The sequence below is a fragment of the Rattus norvegicus genome, chromosome 1 (genome assembly GCF_021556685.1).
Source record: "Rattus norvegicus strain SHRSP/BbbUtx chromosome 1, alternate assembly SHRSP_T2T, whole genome shotgun sequence".
Classification (NCBI taxonomy): domain Eukaryota; kingdom Metazoa; phylum Chordata; class Mammalia; order Rodentia; family Muridae; genus Rattus; species Rattus norvegicus.
Genome location: NC_141534.1, coordinates 187,291,467 through 187,310,783, shown reverse-complemented (window position 1 = coordinate 187,310,783; position 19,317 = coordinate 187,291,467). Strand labels below are relative to the sequence as shown.

The following is a 19,317-nucleotide window of genomic DNA, read 5'->3' as shown; positions in this document are numbered from 1 at the left end:
CCACTTACGATGGAAACTCATTGCACATTGAAAATAGTGTAAGTTTAAAAACACAACTTTAGTCTATCTAAAGTACCAAATCCCATGGATTAGCATCACGGTATACTGCAAAAAATTCTCCTCTTGCCCTGCTGGCTACGTGACAGTTGGGGAGCCACTACTCACTGTTGTAGCCCTGCATCCTGAGAGAGTATCACATGACTAACCCAGGAAAGGATCAAAACCCCAAAATGTAAATTTTGAAACAGCAGTTAAGAGTAGCCAGCAATTGCACCGGCATCTCCAGCCTCTGAGGTGGGTCAAGCTCTTTGTCTCCACAGTCTCATGAAGCTCTCTCCTTCAGGTTGAGGACATGTTCACATGGCTTGTGCAGCCCTGTCTGGACTTTAATCGGCTCCATAGCAAATTTGTGGTGCAAACTTCTCCCATCCATCTTGCCTTCTCAATGATGCGGCTGTACTCCTCCCTGCTTGGTAAGTGACCCCGTGTTTCTTAGTCCACAGGGGCTGGCTGTGTCTTGGCTCACGATTTCACTCTCATCCCTCTTTCCTTCCTCTTGAGTTACTGTGGGACCTGATCTCTATCCAGAGCAAGAGTGCTTTGAGTGTTTTGCCGTTTAGATAGTGGAGCTGATGGGAAGAACCTTGCATTTTGTCTCATATTGGTTTGTGATTGTGTAAACTTTACCCCTTCCTTCCTTCTCCCACCTAAAGTTCCTCATCCACACAGAGGAAACAGCTCTTGAGCCTCTCCTCCACACAGAGATTTTGATGACACATTAGAATGTTTCTCTGAAAATCTACTTGGAAAAATAGATATGTTTTTCACTTGTTCAGAAAGTTATGGGGCCTGGGAGATAGCCTACTCAATGCTAACTCAGAAATGCTTGCTACAATAGCATGAAGTTTGATCCCCAGCAATCAGGTATGGTGGTACACACTTGTAATCTCAGCACAAAGAAGATTCAGACAGATGGATTCCTTGGGTCTCACTGGCCAACCAGACTAGAAAAGTTATCACCTTTCAAGCCAATGAGAGACCCTACCTCAAAAAACAAGGTGGATGGCACCTAAGGAACAACATCCAAGGTTAACCTCTAGTCTCCATGCACAAGCACATGCACATACACACATGCACACACAGAAAACTTACATTATAAGTATATAAATTTACAACACACAAATACATTAGAAGAGAACTAATATTAATTTCAAACCAGAAAATTTCTTCAGGAGACAAAGGTTCTGTGATTAACGTACCTCTGAGGTGTAACCACACATCTCTGTAATTGCTTTCACATCCATCAGATATCACTGACATCTACTACAAATGACAAAAGACATGTGCATTTGGAGAACTCTTAATGGATGCCTCTTCTTTTTCAAGATAACAGCTCAAATTCAAACGAACCTCCTTTATAACTTCTGGTACCAAAATGTTGTGGTAAATAATAAAAATCAGCTGTATGGTTTTGCATGTATCCTGGCGGTCTCGCTCTCTCTCTCTCTAGTTCCGCTCCAGTGGCCCATTGGAACTAGCACTAATTTATCTCAGTGGCTCCACGATGCCCCTAAGTACTCTCTTTGACCCAGGCAGTCCACAGGCCATTCCAACGTGGCACCCTGTCAAGCCACCCTGTCCTCACTCACCACTCCATCCCATCTCACATGGCTGACCACTACTCTCTGAGCCCGTCAGCAATCTCTCTACCCATCCAGTTCCTAGGGCCTGTTGTTACCACGCCAGGCATACATATCCCAATTCCATGGTGGGCCCTGCGCGTCCTGCCACCATATACTCTCTTCAACTCAATTAAGTTGCCACATGAAAGAACACACCACACAATATCCTCTGATCCAATTGATGATATAATTTTCCCATCTAGACAGCACAAAATCCTGTACACACCCATCCCTTAAGAATAGTCATAACAACCTGTAACTATGCGTTCACAGAGAAGAATCTTAACATCTGCCACCATGTTCTCTCAGCACCTTGTTCCTTGCTCCAACCTCCTCTCTCCTCTTCTCCCTCCCTTCTAAAACCTCTGTTCCCACCTCCCTTCCTTCTCATCCAATGACAGGCCTTCTTTTATCTTGTCTGCCTTCGCCTGCATAATGACATCAACCTGCACCAAAACATGTTTTTATAGCTTATCTTCCCCCAAAACATTGTATAAACTAAAAATGTGACACAGTTAACAGTGAAGTGGGGACTTTCTAAGTATTGCTTTATTTTCATAAATTAAACTCTGGGTACTCAGGAGATAGCTCATTGGATAAAGTGTATGCTGTGTAAGTCTAAAGATCTGGGTTCAAATCCCCAGAAACCATATAAAGCCAGGCATATAACACATGTCGGTAAATCCAGTGCTCTTGCACCAACATGAGAGGCAGAGACAGTAGAATCCACAGATGCCTGTGGGCTTGATAGACTAACATACACAGGGGTGAGCAACAAGAGCCCCATCTCAAGGTCATAAGGTGAGGACTGAGCTTCTCCTCCATCTCCACATGTTCCCTCCCAATGGCACATGTACTCCTGTACTGACACATGAACATGACATACATCATATATAGATATCACACATAGACTCTCTTTAGAAACACCAATTGTATTTGGTGTCGTATATTTGCATTTCCTTTGCAAATGCTACATCTTTCCTCCAGTTCTGTCTACTGTCCTTATATAGTTTCCCCCAAGTGAGGAAGCACTTGCATGAGAACTAGGCTCATTGCCTCCAGCTCCACATGGCCTCATCCTCTGTCTTCCCACACGTGCCACTGTGAAACCTCCCGAAACTCCCTACTAAAAACTAGAGCCTGAGCTGGAATGTGCTTGTAGCTCACTCCAAAGCCGTACCTTTCCGTTCTGCAGAGTGCGAGCATGTGGTCACTGTGCCGATCAAGGCCTCAAGATAAAGAACTGTGAATCCTCTTTACTTTGAAATAGTTTTATATTTCCAGACTCGCAAGAAGGGCATGGGGGGAGGGCATTCTCCTAGCTTCAGACTTTAACTTCATGTTAACACTGACCAAGAGATCATTGTCAGAATAAGCAAGGGCACCAGTGCCATCTTGCCAAACATGTTGACACCACACTGCATTTCATTGCTGGGTTCCCTCCAGTTTACTCTAATCTGTGACATTTTCTGTCTTTTCTTTTTTCTTTTTTTTTTTTTTGACAGTTTTGCCTCTTGATACTAGCTAGTTAATTTCTCTTAATTTAATTGAGGTTCTCTACTTTGAGTTAAGGACATGAAAAATGTGATCTGCACACACACACATACACACACGTGTTTATAGTATGTGTTATATATGTATATATGTTAGTATGTGTTAATAGTATACACATTATAAATAATAGTATGTGTATATATACATATATCTGTATGTATAAACATATGTATATATGTGTATGTATATAATTAATAGGGTGTGTGTATATAAATATACACATGTCTGTGTGTGTGACACACACACAGAGACACACACCCTATTACTTAGAATTGACTAGAGCTGACTTTGAATTTGTGATCCTCCTGCCTCTTCAGTGCTGGAATTATAGACATACAGCTCCACTCTGTACCTCCCAACAATATTGGAAAAGAACAAAGCCAAAAAATGTACTCATCCTAATTTTAATGCTTATTATAAAGCTGTTGTCATCCAAACAGAATTGTACTAACACAAACATGGCCAGCAGAGAAAGAAAAAGCACAGAAACAAAGCCTCCTATAAATGGCTAAATTATTTTGACTCATATGTGTTAAGACCATCGATGGGGAAGAACAATGTTGTCAATACAAAGTACCAGGTAAACTAGATAGTCACTGCCAAAGAATAAAGTGGGCTAGACTGATGAGATGGCTTTCGTGGTTAAGAGTGTTTGCTGTTCTTGTGGAGGACCCAAGTTCAGGGTCCAGCACCCAAGTCAAGTGTCTCACAACTGCTTATAATTCCAGCTCCAGAGAATCCAAAGCCCTCTTCTGGCCTTGCTGGACACCTGCACTCCTATGCATATACCCACACTCATACACAAACATACAAATCATTTAAAAATAAATCTTAAAAAAATTGACGCCAGAAGCAGCGGTACATGCCCTCAACCTTAGCACTCAGAGGGAGAGGTAAGCAGATCTCTGCAAGTTCAAAGCCAGCATGGTCTACATAGTGAGTTCTAAGACAGCCAGAGCTATATAGGAAGTTGGATCATTACCTAATATTAAAAAAAATTCTTTTATTTATTGATAGATTTATTTTTACACTTGATTTTATTCCCCTCCCAGTCCGCCCTCTGACTGTTCCACATCCCATACATCCCTGCCCCCACAGTGTCTCCACGAGGATGTCCCCACCCCTCCCACCCCACCAGGCCTGAAAACTCCTAGGGCTTCCTGTCTCTTGAGGGTTAGGTGCATCATCTCTGACTGAACCCAGACCCGGGAGTCCTCTGCTGTATATGTGTTGGGGGCCTCATCTCAGCTGGTGTATGCTGCCTGGTTGGTGGATCTCCTAACCTCCTTCCTCCTGAGGTCGCCTGTTTCCATTCTTTCTGCTGGCCCTCAGGACTTCAGTCCTTTTTTCCCCCCACCAGTACCAGATCATGTTCCCCGCTCCTCCCACCCATATCCCCCTTTCCTCTCCTGTCCCTCCTTCCTTCCCCCCTTGTGGTTGTTTTCTTCTCCCTCCCAAGTGGGACTAGGACTAGGCATCCTCACTTGGGCCCTTCAGCTTGTTGACCTTTTTGAGTTCTGTGGACTGTATCTTGGGTATTCTGTACTTTTTCTTTTCTTTCTTTCTTTCTTTCTTTCTTTCTTTTTTTTCTTTCTTTCTTTTTTTCTTTTTTTGGATAATATCCACTTATTAGTGAGAACATACTACGCATGTCCTTTTGGGTCTGAGTTACCTCACTCAGGATGATATTTTCTAGTTCCATCCATTTGCCTGCAAAACTCAGGATGTCCTCATTCTTAATAGCTGAGTGGTATTCCTTTGTATAAATGAACCACATTTTCTGTATCCATCTTCTGTCCTGGGACATAAGGTTGTTTCCAGCTTCTGGCTATCACAAATAAGGCTGCTATGAACATAGTGGAACGCAAGCCCCTGTGGCATGGTGGGGCATCTGTTGGGTATATTCCCAAGAGTGATATTTCTGGGTCTTTAGATAGGTCTATTTCCAATTTTCTGAGGAACCTCCAAATTAATTTTGGGTGGTTGTACCAGTTTGCAATCCCACCGGCAATGGAGGAGTGTTCTCTTTCTTTACATCCTCGCCAACATGTGTTGTCACCTGAGGTTTTGTTCTTAGCCATTCTGACTGGTATAAGGTGGAATCCCAGGGTCATTCTGATTTGCATTTCTCTGACCACTAAGGACTTGGAACATTTCTTTAGATGCTTCTCAGCCATTCAAGATTCCTCTGTTGTGAATTCTTGTTTAAGTTCTATACCTCATTTTTTTTTTTGATTGAGTTGTTTGGATTTGGGTTTTGGTTTTTTTTTTCTTTTTGGTTTTTATTTGTTTGTTTGCTTGCTTTTGTTTTTGTTTTCTGGGTTTTTTGTGGTTAGCTTCTTGAATTCTTTATGTATTTTGGATATTAGCCTTCTCCTGGATGTGGGGTGGGGTTAGTGAAGATTTTTTTCCCCAATATGTAGGTTGCCGATTTGTCTTACTATGTCCTTTGCCTTACAGAAACTTTTCAGTTTCATGAGGTCCCATTTGTCGATTCTTGATCTTAGAGCATGAACCATTGGAGTTTCGTTTAGGAAATTCCCCCCATGCCAATAAGTTCAAGGCTCTTTCCCATTTTCTCTTCTATTAGATTCAGTGTATCTAGTTTTATGTTGAGGTCCTTGATCTACTTGGATTTGAGCTCTGTGCATGGTGACAAATACAGGTCTATTTTCATTTTTCTACATACAGACATCCAGTTAGACCAGCACCATTTATTGAAGATGCTCTCTTTTTTCCATTGTATATTTTTGGCTTCTTTGTTAAAGAATCAAGTGTGCATTTTTATTTCTGGGTCTTTAATTCTATTCATTGATCAACCTGTCTGTTTCTGTACCAATACCATGCAGTTTTTATCACTATCGCTCTGTAGTAGAGCTTGAGGTCAGGGATGGTGATTCCCCCAGCCGTTCTTTTATTATTAAGAATTGGTTTTGCTATTCTGGTTTTTTTTTTTTTTTTTTTTGCCTTTCCAGATGAATTTGAGAATTGCTCTTTCCATGTCTTTGAAGAATTGTGTTGGGATTTTGATGGGGATTGTATTGAATCTGTAAATTGCCTTTGGTTGGATGGCCATTTTTATTATGTTAATTCTGACAATCCATGAGCATGGTATATCTCTCCATTTTCTGATTCCTTCTTTGATTTCTTTCTTGAGAGACTTGAAGTTCTTATTATACAGATCTTTTACTTGTTTGGTTAGAGTTACCCCAAGATATTTTATATTATCTGTGGCTATTGTGAAGGGAGTTGTTTCCCTAATTTCTTTCTCAGGCTGTTTATCATTTGTATAAAGGAGGGCTACTGATTTATTTGAATTAATTTTATATCCGGCCACTTTGCTGAAGTTGTTTATCAGCTGGAGAAGTTCTCTGGTAGAATGTATAGTCACTTATTTATACTATCATATCGTCTGCATATAGTAATACCTTTAATTCTTCTTTGCCAATTTGTATCTCCTTGATCTCTTTTTGTCATCCTATTGTTTTAGCTAGCACGTCAAGTACTATATTGAATAGATACGGTTAGAGTGGGGAAAAAATATTGACTCAAAATGGATGAAAGATCTAAACAGAAACAAAAAACTACTACAAATTTTTAAGAGAAAAAAAAAACTTAACTTTTAACTTGGCAATGAATTCTTGGATGTAGCATCAAAGACATGGGCCAAACCTAAAAAGAATAGACACACTATTCATTAAATTTTATGTATGTCATTAAATTTTAAAATCTGTCTACACCGAAAGGTATTACTAACAGTAAAAGGTCAACCCACCCAGAACCAAAGATGTTGGCAAATTTTGTGACCGATAAAGAAGATCAGGTGCCAAGCATGGAGATACAGCCTTCGATCCCAGCACTTTGATGCAAAGGCAGTTCGATTTTGTGAGTTCAAGGCCAGCCTGACCTACCTATGGAGTTTTAGACCAACTGTGGATATATGATAAAACCCTGACTCAAACTTAAAAGAAATCATAAAAGAATTAGCATCAAAGACTGGAGAGATGGCTCAGTCATGTCAGACATACAAGAAGACTCGAGTTTTCAATCTTTGGAAATGATGTGAAAAATCGGGGTGTAGTAGCATAAGCCTGTAGCCCTAGCACTGAAGGGGTAGAGATACTGATCTGAAGGATTTACTGAGTGGCCATCCCAGCCTCATCAGCAGCCCCAGACTAATAAGAGACTTTGTTTCAAAAAAAAAAAAATAGGTAACACCTGCGGAAGGACAACCGTGGCTGGCCTCAGTCAAGCATGTGAATATGTGTGCACAAACATCAGCACTCAAAGCCACATTAACACACACATACACATACAAAGAATTACATTACAGTATATAGAAAGAAGCATTACTAAAAACCACAACCATTCATTTGGCACAAAAATACAAACAATACAAACATGGGTAAAGGTCTTGAATGAACATTTCTCCAAGAAGGTACACATGGCAGGAATGAAAAAGGCTAATCACTGGGAACATGTAAATCGATCCACAATGATGATTATATCTTTTCACACAATAAATGAATAACAAGGGTCTGAGAGGATGCAGAAGTTGGAACCGTTGTGGACTTACAGACCATCGATGTGAAAATAGAATAAGCAGTTTAGTGGTTTCTTTGGAAAGGGAGCCATAGACTTCCCGTATGTGATCAATATCCTGGTTTCTATGTATATACTCAAAGTAACTGAGCACAGGGACTTGAACAAATACTTATATATCCGTGATACACTTCCAGTTTGTTTCCTAACCCAAACATCCACCAATAGATGAGGGTGGAGAGAAGGATCAACAGTTAGAAGCACTTGTTGCTCTTGCAGAGGACCTGGGTTCAGTTTCCAGCATCCACATTGCAGCTCACAACCATCTATATCTTCAGATACTCAGAATCCAACTCTGACCCCACCTGTACCCTCAGACATTTAACCCACATGAACCTGTATACAGACATGTATACCCATAAGAGCCTGTAGTTGCTGTGTGTGTGAAGACCTGCATGTGATTAAAGGGTCTAGTGTATGGAGTGGATTCTCAGCCATATGAGTCACCTTCCCAGGTCCTTCCTAGGCAGACCCAGCATTTGTCTCTTCCATGCTGAGCGCTTTTCTCAACCCAAGCTTCACTTTTCTTTCACTTTCAGATGAACTCTGGGCCATCCAGGAGGAGGAAATGGAGATATATGAAGGTCTGTCAAGCCAGCAGATCTTCCTCTGGCTGCAAGGCCTGTTTCTTTTCTCCTTGGTGTGGACTGTGGCAGGTACCATCAATGCCGAGAGCAGAAAGAAATTTGATGTGTTTTTCCGCAACCTGATCATGGGCATGGATGATCATAACCCAAGGCCCAAGAGTGTGAAACTCACCAAAAACAACATCTTTCCAGAAAGAGGTACTTATGCCCTGTTATGTCAGTTTAAATCATGTGCCCCAAACACAACCCAATGTGTGGGACGTGTAAACTCTTATCAAAAACTAAGCTCTCCAGAACTGACCCTCTCACCTCCATGTAAGACATAAGTAACCAAAAATAAGGTCTTTGGGGACATTTAATTACTTTTGAAATATAAAAAAAAAGATAGTTCATTTTGGGAGATGTTATTTTATTTTTGAAAAAACTTTTCATCATTTCACCACCCAGTAAAAATAAGAAATATCGCCACTATTATCCTTCTTGATGGTTTCTGGTCTTGTTCTGTATGTTCACATGTTTCATGTTTGGTGACTATGACATTAATACTTTTTTTTAACTTTGTCATTATGTCATAGGTTGAAGTATTTCCAGTTTTGCTATATTATCTTTGAACTAAACAACTATTGTTTGATGTGATTGTTTAATAAAAAAGTGGTGGCTGCTTAAGATTAACTGATTCAGGATTAGAAAGATGGCTCTGTGGCCAAAGTGCTGTGCTAGAGTGGGGGCCTGGCTTTGGATCTCTAGCACCCCTAAAAACGCTGGATGTGGTGACATGGCTTATAACCCCAGAACTGAGGGAGACAGCCAGGTAGATCCAGTCTAGATAGACAGCAAATTCCAATTCAGTTGAGAGATCCTGTCTCAAAAAAATTATATGGGGAGGGACTGAGCAAGACACCTGACATTGATCTCTGACCTCCACATGCACACACACACAACTGAGAAAAAATACATACATACATACATACATACATACATACATACATACACTTATTGAAAGATTTATCAGCATTGTGATTTAATAATTTTGAATCTTCTTTTCCATATGTGGCTTTGACTTACCATACTATTACCCTTTAATTTTTTATCATACCTTTGTCATTTCCCCATATAGATCCTATACATTTTTAAATTTATAACTATTTCTTTTTGATACAGTGTGAATGGTATTGTGCTTTGGATTTTAAGTTCTACCTGATCATTTCTAATAGGCAGGAAAGAAGCTGATTCTATACCTGAAAACCTTGATGTATTACTAATAAGTTCTGAGAGATTTTCTTTGGAGTCTCTTCCACGTCATCCTTTTATGTCATAAGGCTTCATTTCTTCCTCCCTAATTTTATCTCCTTATTTCATTCCATTCAAGACTTCCTAGTATGACTTTGAACAGAAGTGGTAAAAGGGCATCTTAGAATCCTAGAAGGAGAAAAACGCCAACCTAGGAGGAAGATATTAGTCCTTGCTCTTAAGTAAGATGGCATCTATGCTTGTTTTGAGCATATTCCTCCTATTCCTAATGTGCTGAGGTGTCTTATCATGAGTGGGTGTCTCAGTTCTTCTGCTGCCATGATGAAACACCATGACCAAACCCTTGGGGATGAAAGGGTTTATTTGGTTTACATATCCTTAATCACAATCCATTGAGGGAAGGCAAGGTAGGAACTCAAGCAGGGCAGGAGCTGATGCAGAGGCCATGGAGGAATACTGCTTACTAGTCTGTTTCTTATGGCTCATTCAGCCTGTTCTTTTATACAACCCAGAACCACCTGCCCAGGATGACACTACCCACAATGAGCTGTCCCCATCAACTACTAAATAGGAAAATGTGCTACAGTCTGACCTTATGGAGGCATTTTTTCAAGTAGCCTCTCTTCTCTCTGATGACCATAGTTTGTGTCAAGTTAACATAAAACTAGTCAGCACAATTGATTTTTGACAACTTGACACATAAAGACATCACTGTTAAGCCATAGCCTTTCCTTTCTTGTTCTTCCCCCAAGATCACACATTAATATCAACATTATAATATAAAGCATTTTACCAACTTAAAAAGTCCCAGAGCCTTACAAAGTCAAACACCTTAAAAGTTCAGTATCTTTAAAAATTCAAACTCTTTTAAAATACAAAGTCTCAATAAAACTCTAAAATCTTTTAAAAAGTCCAAAGTCAAAAAAAAAAATATCCTATTTCACGAGGGCACAGTCAATCCAAGCCAAGCAAAGCCAAATTCCAACTGTAAATAACTCAATGCCCAGTGGCTGGGCTTCACGCCAGATTTTCCGGGCTCCTCTGAAGTGGTTGGGTCACTTCTCTGCCTCCACTCTGTGCAGCACACAGTCTTCTAGGCTTGGGCCAGCTCTACTCATGGCTGCTGCTACTCTTGGAAGTTGTTCCATAGTACTGGCGTTTTCAAAATACTGGGGTCTTTTACAACTGGGCTGTACTTTTACCAATAGCCTCTTCTAGACCCTCTTCATGGTACGGAGCTTCAAATACTCTCTAATAACCCCTTTATGCCAAAAATGAATATCACCTAAAAGACTCTTACACACAACCAAGTTAGGCTGCTAACACAAGTTACAACCTAGGCAACCTCTAGACTACATTGACCCTGAACAAACACTTCCCAGATTTTACATCAATGATGTTGGGCTCTTATCACCACTGATTTCTCAGTTCCAGTTAACCAACATCAATTGTTCTGACAAAGCAGAGGTTTTCCTTCAGTGGTGCTGGTCTCTTGCCACAGCTGATTCTTCAGCCTCAGCTGACCAAACACCACAGGTTCTCTATTCAAGATATAAATGGCCCTGAGAGAGATTTTAAAGTTTCCCAGCTGGGCCTCCATCATTTGCCTTTCTATCTGCACTGTCTTCTAAGCTCCTACAGAACTCCTCACTGAGTGCTCAATAGTCAATGGATTTTCTAGCCCAAAGTTCCAAATTCCTCCCACAATCCTCCCGAAAACAAATTGGTCAGGTCTGTAAAAGCAATACTCCACTCTCCGGGTACCAATTTCTGTGTCCATTACTTTCCTCCTGCTATGATGAAACATAATGACCAAAAGCAATTTAAAGAAGGAAGAGTTTGTTCCAGTCAAACTTCCATGTAAAACAGTTCATTGTGAAAAGCATGTAGGGCAGGAAGTCAGGCAGGGCAGGAACCTAAAGGCAGAGGCTGATGCAGAGGCCATGGAGGAGTGCTGCTTACTAGCTTGCTCCTCATGGCTTGCTCAGCCGGCTTTCCTATAAAACCCAGGACCACTTGCTCCCACCTAGGAGCAAAGGAGGCTAAGGCCTCCCTTATCATCCACAGGCCTACAGCCCAGTCTTATGGAGGCATTTTCTGAATTGGTGTTCTTTCCTCTCAGGTGATTCTAGTTTCTGTCAAGGTGACATAAAAACTAACTAGCATAGTTGATGTTGAATTTTATCAAATATCAAAGAAAACGTGGTTTTTCTTCTTTTCATGTTAATAACAGATTTTAGGAAATTTCCAAATGATGAGCCAGCTTTACATACCTGTAGTCAATCCCATTTCATTAATTTGCTAACATTTTGTTGAGGTATTGCATTTGTATGTGGATGGAAAACAGTTATATTTTGTAAAATCTCTGGTTTGGGCATTTGAATAACACTGACCTCATAGAAATGATGGACATTTGGCAGCGTTCCTAGTTTTCTAGTGTCCTAAAATGTACTTACATGGTTGATTTTTAGCTATTTGTCTCTTTCCAATACATAAAATCATTGCTAAAATCTCCTCCATGAATTGCTTTCACCGCATCTCACAAGTATAGAGCTGAATTTTAATTTGCATTTAGGTCATAATATTTTAAAATTTCTCTTGGTAGCCTTTTCCTCATATGTATGTGGTGTGTGTGTGTGTGTGTGTGTGTGTGTGTGTGTTGCGGTAAATATTATCAAATAAATCTAATATCCCACACTAGTGCTGGCACCATAGAGCCACATGGCATCTGTGGGGTATTTTCATGTAAGCAGTGGTCGGTTCCAGTGTGACACCACGCCATTCCCAGATACTCTCTGACCAAGGCAGCCTCTCTGCTCCATTGCTAGCTGCCCCCTCCCAACTGTCTCTTTGCCTGCTGGAACGCTCTGGTCCCAGCAACCCGGTAAAATCAGGACTCTAGAGGCCCCAGCAGCAGCTGGTCCCCCACCCTCACCCTCTCAGGTCTCTGTGGCCCACTCTATTCCCAGGGGCTTCTTGCCTTGGACTCTGCTCCCATTCCCAGCAACTGCTTCCTGGTCCCAGCTGCTGCTACCCTCTCACAGCTCTCTGCTGCTGCTCTGTTTACATTCCCACCATCTGTCCCCTAATGGTTATAATATTAACTCCCAGCAACCTGTTAAAATCAAAACTACTGATGTTTGTAATTCAGCAATCAGATTTATGTTAAATTCTCAATCCACAATATGTCCACATAATGAACTCACAACCAATTGACAATGCTATAAACTGCCCACCTAGATGAGATAAATTGACCTATAGAAATCCATCCCTTAAAAAATATTCATAACTACCATTTAAGGTCACATGGATCTGGGTCGTCTTTCTCTGCCTCCATCTTGGTTCTGCTCCTCTTTCTCCTCTCTCTCCTTTTACCAAAACTCTGTCTCTGTCTTACTTATTGTCCAGTCTTGGGCCTTGCCCTAGCCTGTGCCAGCCCTCCCCTGCATAAAGACGACAATCCACATGTGTGTTCGTGTGTGTGCATGTCTGTGGGTACATGTGTAGATGGAGACCCACAGATAACATTGGTTGTCTTGTTCAACCCCTCTCCACCTTACTCGTTGAGGCAGAGTCTCTCACTTGAACCCAGAGTTTGACAATATAGCTAGTCTGTCTAGCCAGTTTGATGTAGGAATCCTACTTCCAAGTTCTAAGTGCTGAAATTACAGACAGACTACTGTCTTAGTTAGGGTTTTATTCCTGTGAAGAGACACCATGACCATGGCAACTCTTATAAAGGAAAACACTTAATTGAGGCTGGCTTATAGTTTCAGAGGTTCAGCCTATTATCATCATAGCAGCAAACCTGGCACCATTCAGGAAGACATGGTGCTAGAAAAGGAACTGAGAGTTCTACACTGATGGATTGTATATGCTTGGCCCAGGTCGTGGCACTATTAGAAGGTGTGGTCTTGTTGCAGTGGGTATGTCACTGTGGATGTGGGCTTTAAGACTCTCCTCCTAGCTGCCTGAAAGCCAGTATTCTGCTAGCAGTCTCCAAATGAAGATGTAGAACTCTCAACTCCTCCTGCACCATGCCTACATAGATGCTGCCATGTTCCCACCTTGATGAACTGAACCTCTGAAACCTGGTAAATGTTGTTCCAATTAAATGTTGTCCTTATAAGAGTTGCCTTGGTCATAGTGTCTGTTCACAGTAGTAAAACTCTAAGACATACACTTTGCTCTGCAGGCAGCAGAAGGGGACCATGTGTTCCACTTGGCATAGCTTGAGTATCTATAACCTTAAGCCTGCCTCCACAGTGACATTACTCCAACAAACCATATTTCCTAATAGTGTCATTACTGATGGTCCAAGCACTCAAACTCATTAGACTATGGGGGCCATTCCTATTCAAACCACCACAGCTACCAAGCCCAGCCTGGCATTACATGAGTACTGGTAATCAGAACTCTCATCGTCACCAGGGCTGGTTGGGCAGCAATGCTTTAGCCTCTGAGATTTGAGCCATCTCCTTAGTGCTTGGTACTTTTTGATTTGTGTGTCAAAACCTGGTACTTTTTTGATTCATGCGTTAACCTTGAAGGACTAAGATTTTCTAGCTGTCTTTCTCTTACTGGTTTCTAGTCTATTGTGCTCCAAAAGTATATATTGCATGGTACCTATTATTATTTAAATGTATTAAAACGTTTTATAGTCAGGAATGTGGACTGACTGTCACGGTGGACATCCCATGGGAGTTTAAGAAGAATGCATGGCTGCTGTTCTCAGATAGTGAGCTGTGTCATTTACATCCAGTTGGTGTGCGATGGTGGTGTTCATTTTAACTATTCTCCAACTCATGATAGAGGTCATCAAATTATCCCAATCATAATACTGGATTTGCCTGTTTCTTCTTGACACTCTGTTTTCCCTTGTATGTTTTGTCATTATATTTACATCTGAAATGTGAAAACAGAATGTAATTAAAATTTCTTCTCTTTTTACTTTGGCTGAATTTTATATATGGTGGTAGCTTGCTTTTCATGTGTTCTTTATTTAATGTTCTATTGTAGGTTGTGTTTTGTTTTTGTTTTGACAGACTATGTCTAGACATAGGTCTACTTTTATTTATTTTGCCTGGGATCCGATTCCTCTATTTAGTCAGCAAGGCAAAGTTGTATTCTCTGGCTTCTGTATCTATTATATCATATTTCCTTGTTTTTGTTTTATGTCCATCTGAAGCGGGTTTTTATTTTAATACCAGTCATCCTCAATTTCAATTAGCCTCCAATCCACCTTGAATAATTTCAATCAACCTTTGCATATTTTGCTTCCTGCCACTTTTTTTCTTTAACGTAACAGTTAAAAGCATAGACTCCAGAATAAAACAGTCAGGACTGGAATTCTGGCTCCACACTTGTAGTTGGCAGACTTGAAGTGAATTCCTTAGCCCCTCTCAGTTTCCACAGTTCTAAAATATGTACAACAATAATAAAGCATATCTGTGGTGTTCCTGGAAGGATTAAATGAGCAAATACATATAAAAACACTTAAGATAAGTTTTACTATAATGATGTTATATGTACAGTATATATAGTATAGTAGTATTAGTTTTCTGTAGTTACAATATGATAGTGTTATAGTTTTCTGTAGATACAGTATAATAGTGTTATAGTTTTCTGTAGATAAAGTACAATGGTGTTATAGTTTTCTATAGATACAGTATAATAGCATAGTTTTCTGTAGATACAGTATAATAGTGTTATAGTTTTCTATAGATAGAGTATAATGCTGCTATAGATTTCTTTTTTCTTTTTTTTTCTTTTTACTTTTTTTATTTTTTTTATTAACTTGAGTATTTCTTATTTACATTTTGAATGTTATTCCCTTTCCCGGTTTCCGGGCAAACATCCCCCTAATCCCTCCCCCTCCCCTTCTTTATGAGTGTTCCCCTCCCCACCCTCCCCCCATTGCCGCCCTCCCCCCAACAATCACGTTCACTGGGGGTTCAGTCTTAGCAGGACCCAGGGCTTCCCCTTCCACTGGTGATCTTACTAGGATATTCATTGCTACCTATGAGGTCAGAGTCCAGGGTCAGTCCATGTATAGTCTTTAGGTAGTGGCTTAGTCGCTGGAAGCTCTAGTTGCTTGGCATTGTTGTTCATAAGGGGTCTCGAGCCCCTTCAAGCTCTTCCAGTTCTTTCTCTGATTCCTTCAATGAGGGTCCTATTCTCAGTTCAGTGGTTTGCTGCTGGCATTTGCCTCTGTATTTGCTGTATTCTGGCTGTGTCTCTCAGGAGAGATCTACATCCGGCTCCTGTCTGTCTGCACTTCTTTGCTTCATCCATCTTGTCTAATTGGATGGCTGTATATGTATGGGCCACATGGGGGGCAGGCTCTGAATGGGTGTTCCCTCTGTCTCTGTTTTAATCTTTGCCTCTCTATTCCCTGCCAAGGGTATTCTTGTTCCCCCTTTTAAAGAAGGAATGAAGGATTCACATTTTGATCATCCGTCTTGAGTTTCATGTGTTCTATGCATCTAGGGTAATTCAAGCATTTGGGCTAATAGCCACTTATCAATGAGTGCATACCATGTATGTTTTTCTGTGATTGGGTTACCTCACTCAGGATGATATTTTCCAGTTCCAACCATTTGTCTGTGAATTTCATAAAGGCATTGTTTTTGATAGCTGAGTAATATTCCATTGTGTAGATGTACCACACTTTCTCTATCCATTCCTCTGTTGAAGGGCATCTGGGTTCTTTCCAGCTTCTGGCTACTATAAATAAGGCTGCTATGAACATAGTGGAGCACGTGTCTTTTTTTATATGTTGGGGCATCTTGTGGGTATATGCCCAAGAGAGGTATAGCTGGGTCCTCAGGCAGTTCAATGTCCAATTTTCTGAGGAACCTCCAGACTGATTTCCAGAATGGTTTTACCAGTCTGCAATCCCACCAACAATGGAGGAGTGTTCCTCTTTCTCCACATCCTCGCCAGCATTTGTTGTCACCTGAGTTTTTGATCTTAGCCATTCTCACTGGTGTGAGGTGAAATCTCAGGGTTGTTTTGATTTGCATTTCCCTTATGACTAAAGATGTTGAACATTTCTTTAGGTGTTTCTCAGCCATTCAGCATTCCTCAGCTGTGAATTCTTTGTTTAGTTCTGAACCCCATTTTTTAATAGGGTTATTTGTTTCCCTGCGGTCTAACTTCTTGAGTTCTTTGTATATTTTGGATATAAGCCCTCTATCTGTTGTAGGGTTGGTAAAGATCTTTTCCCTATCTGTTGGTTGCTGTTTTGTCCTAACCACAGTGTCCTTTGCCTTACAGAAGCTTTGCAGTTTTATGAGATCCCATTTGTCGATTCTTGATCTTAGAGCATAAGCCATTGGTGTTTTGTTCAGGAAATTTTTTCCAGTGCCCATGTGTTCGAGATGCTGCCCTAGTTTTTCTTCTATTAGTTTGAGTGTATCTGGTTTGATGTGGAGGTCCTTGATCCACTTGGACTTAAGTGTTGTACAAGGTGATGAGCATGGATCGATTTGCATTCTTCTACATGTTGACCTCCAGTTGAACCAGCACCATTTGCTGAAAATGCTATCTTTTTTCCATTGAATGGTTTTGGCTCCTTTGTCAAAAATCAGGTGCCCATAGGTGTGTGGGTTCATTTCTGGGTCTTCAATTCTGTTCCATTGGTCAATCTGTCTGTCTCTGTACCAATACCATGCAGTTTTTATCACTATTGCTCTGTAATATTGCTTGAGTTCAGGGATAGTGATTCCCCCTGAAGTCCTTTTATTGTTGAAAATAGTTTTAGCTATCCTGGGTTTTTTGTTATTCCAGATTTTGTTATTTTTTGCAAATTGTTCTGTCTAACTCTTTGAAGAATTGGATTGGTATTTTGATGGGGATTGCATTGAATCTGTAGATCGCTTTTGGTAGAATGGCCATTTTTACTATATTAATCCTGCCAATCCATGGGAGATCTTTCCATCTTCTGAGGTCTTCTTCAATTTCTTTCTTCAGTGTCTTGAAGTTCTTGTTGTACAAATCTTTTACTTGCTTGGTTAAAGTCACACCAAGGTACTTTATATTATTTGGTTCTATTAAAGGGTGTCGTTTCCCTAATTTCTTTCTCGGCTTGTTTCTCTTTTGTGTAGAGGAAGGCTACTGATTTATTTGAGTTAATTTTATACCCAGCCACTTTGCTGAAGTTGTTTGTCAGCTTTAGTAGTTCTCTGGTGGAACTTTTGGGATCACTTAAATAAACTATCATATCATCTGCAAATAGTGATATTTTGACTTCTTCTTTTCCGATCTGTATCCCCTTGACCTCCTTTTGTTGTCTGATTGCTCTGGCTAGAACTTCAAGAACTATATTGAATAAGTAGGGAGAGAGTGGGCAGCCTTGTCTAGTCCCTGATTTTAGTGGGATTGCTTCAAGTTTCTCTCCATTTAGTTTAATGTTAGCAACTAGTTTGCTGTATATGGCTTTTACTATGTTTAGGTATGGGCCTTGAATTCCTATTCTTTCCAGGACTTTTATCATGAAGGGGTGTTGAATTTTGTCAAATGCTTTCTCAGCATCTAATGAAATGATCATGTGGTTTTGTTCTTTCAGTTTGTTTATATAATGGATCACGTTGATGGTTTTCCGTATATTAAACCATCCCTGCATGCCTGGGATGAAGCCTACTTGATCATGGTGGATGATTGTTTTGATGTGCTCTTGGATTCGGTTTGCCAGAATTTTATTGAGTATTTTTGCGTCGATATTCATAAGGGAAATTGGTCTGAAGTTCTCTTTCTTTGTTGGGTCTTTGTGTGGTTTAGGTATAAGAGTAATTGTGGCTTCGTAGAAGGAATTCGGTAGTGCTCCATCTGTTTCAATTTTGTGGAATAGTTTGGATAATATTGGTACGAGGTCTTCTATGAAGGTCTGATAGAATTCTGCACTAAACCCGTCTGGACCTGGGCTCTTTTTGGTTTTGAGACCTTTAATGACTGCTTCTATTTCGTCAGGAGTTATGGGGTTATTTAACTGGTTTATCTGTTCCTGATTTAACTTCGGTACCTGGTATCTGTCTAGGAAGTTGTCCATTCCCTGCAGATTTTCAAGTTTTGTTGAATATAATCTTTTATAGTAAGATCTGATGATTTTTTTAATTTCATGTGAATCTGTAGTTATGTCTCCCTTTTCATTTCTGATTTTGTTAATTTGGAAACACTCTCTGTGTCCTCTCGTTAGTCTGGCTAAGGGTTTATCTATCTTGTTGATTTTCTCAAAGAACCAACTTTCTTTCTATGGTCCTTTTTGTTTCTACCTGGCTGATTTCAGCTCTGAGTTTGATTATTTCCTGCCTTCTACTCCTCCTGGGTGTATTTGCTTCTTTTTGTTCTGGAGCTTTTAGGTGTGCTGTCAAGCTGCTGACATATGCTCTCTCCTGTTTCTTTCTGCAGGCACTCAGACCTATGAGTTTTCCTCTTAGCACAGCTTTCATTGTTTCCCATAAATTTGCGTATGTTGTGCCTTCATTTTCATTAAATTCTCTATTTTGTGCCTTCATTTTCATTAAATTCTAAGAAGTCTTTAATTTCTTTCTTTATTTCTTCCTTGACCAGGTTATCATTGAGTAGAGCATTGTTCAACTTCCACGTATATGTGGGCGTTCTTCCCTTATTGTTATTGAAGA

The 19,317-nt window shown here is 40.3% G+C and overlaps 1 protein-coding gene across 2 annotated transcripts in view; it reads left to right on the top strand.

Annotated features, from left to right (window-relative positions):
* Dnah3 (dynein, axonemal, heavy chain 3) overlaps positions 1-19,317 on the top strand; it is a 173,101-nt gene that overhangs the window by 85,272 nt on the left and 68,512 nt on the right. For both annotated transcript variants that reach the window (NM_001427640.1, XM_087586794.1), the window contains 2 exon segments: positions 344-473; positions 8,378-8,623. In NM_001427640.1, coding sequence (NP_001414569.1) covers positions 344-473; positions 8,378-8,623 — 376 coding nt within the window.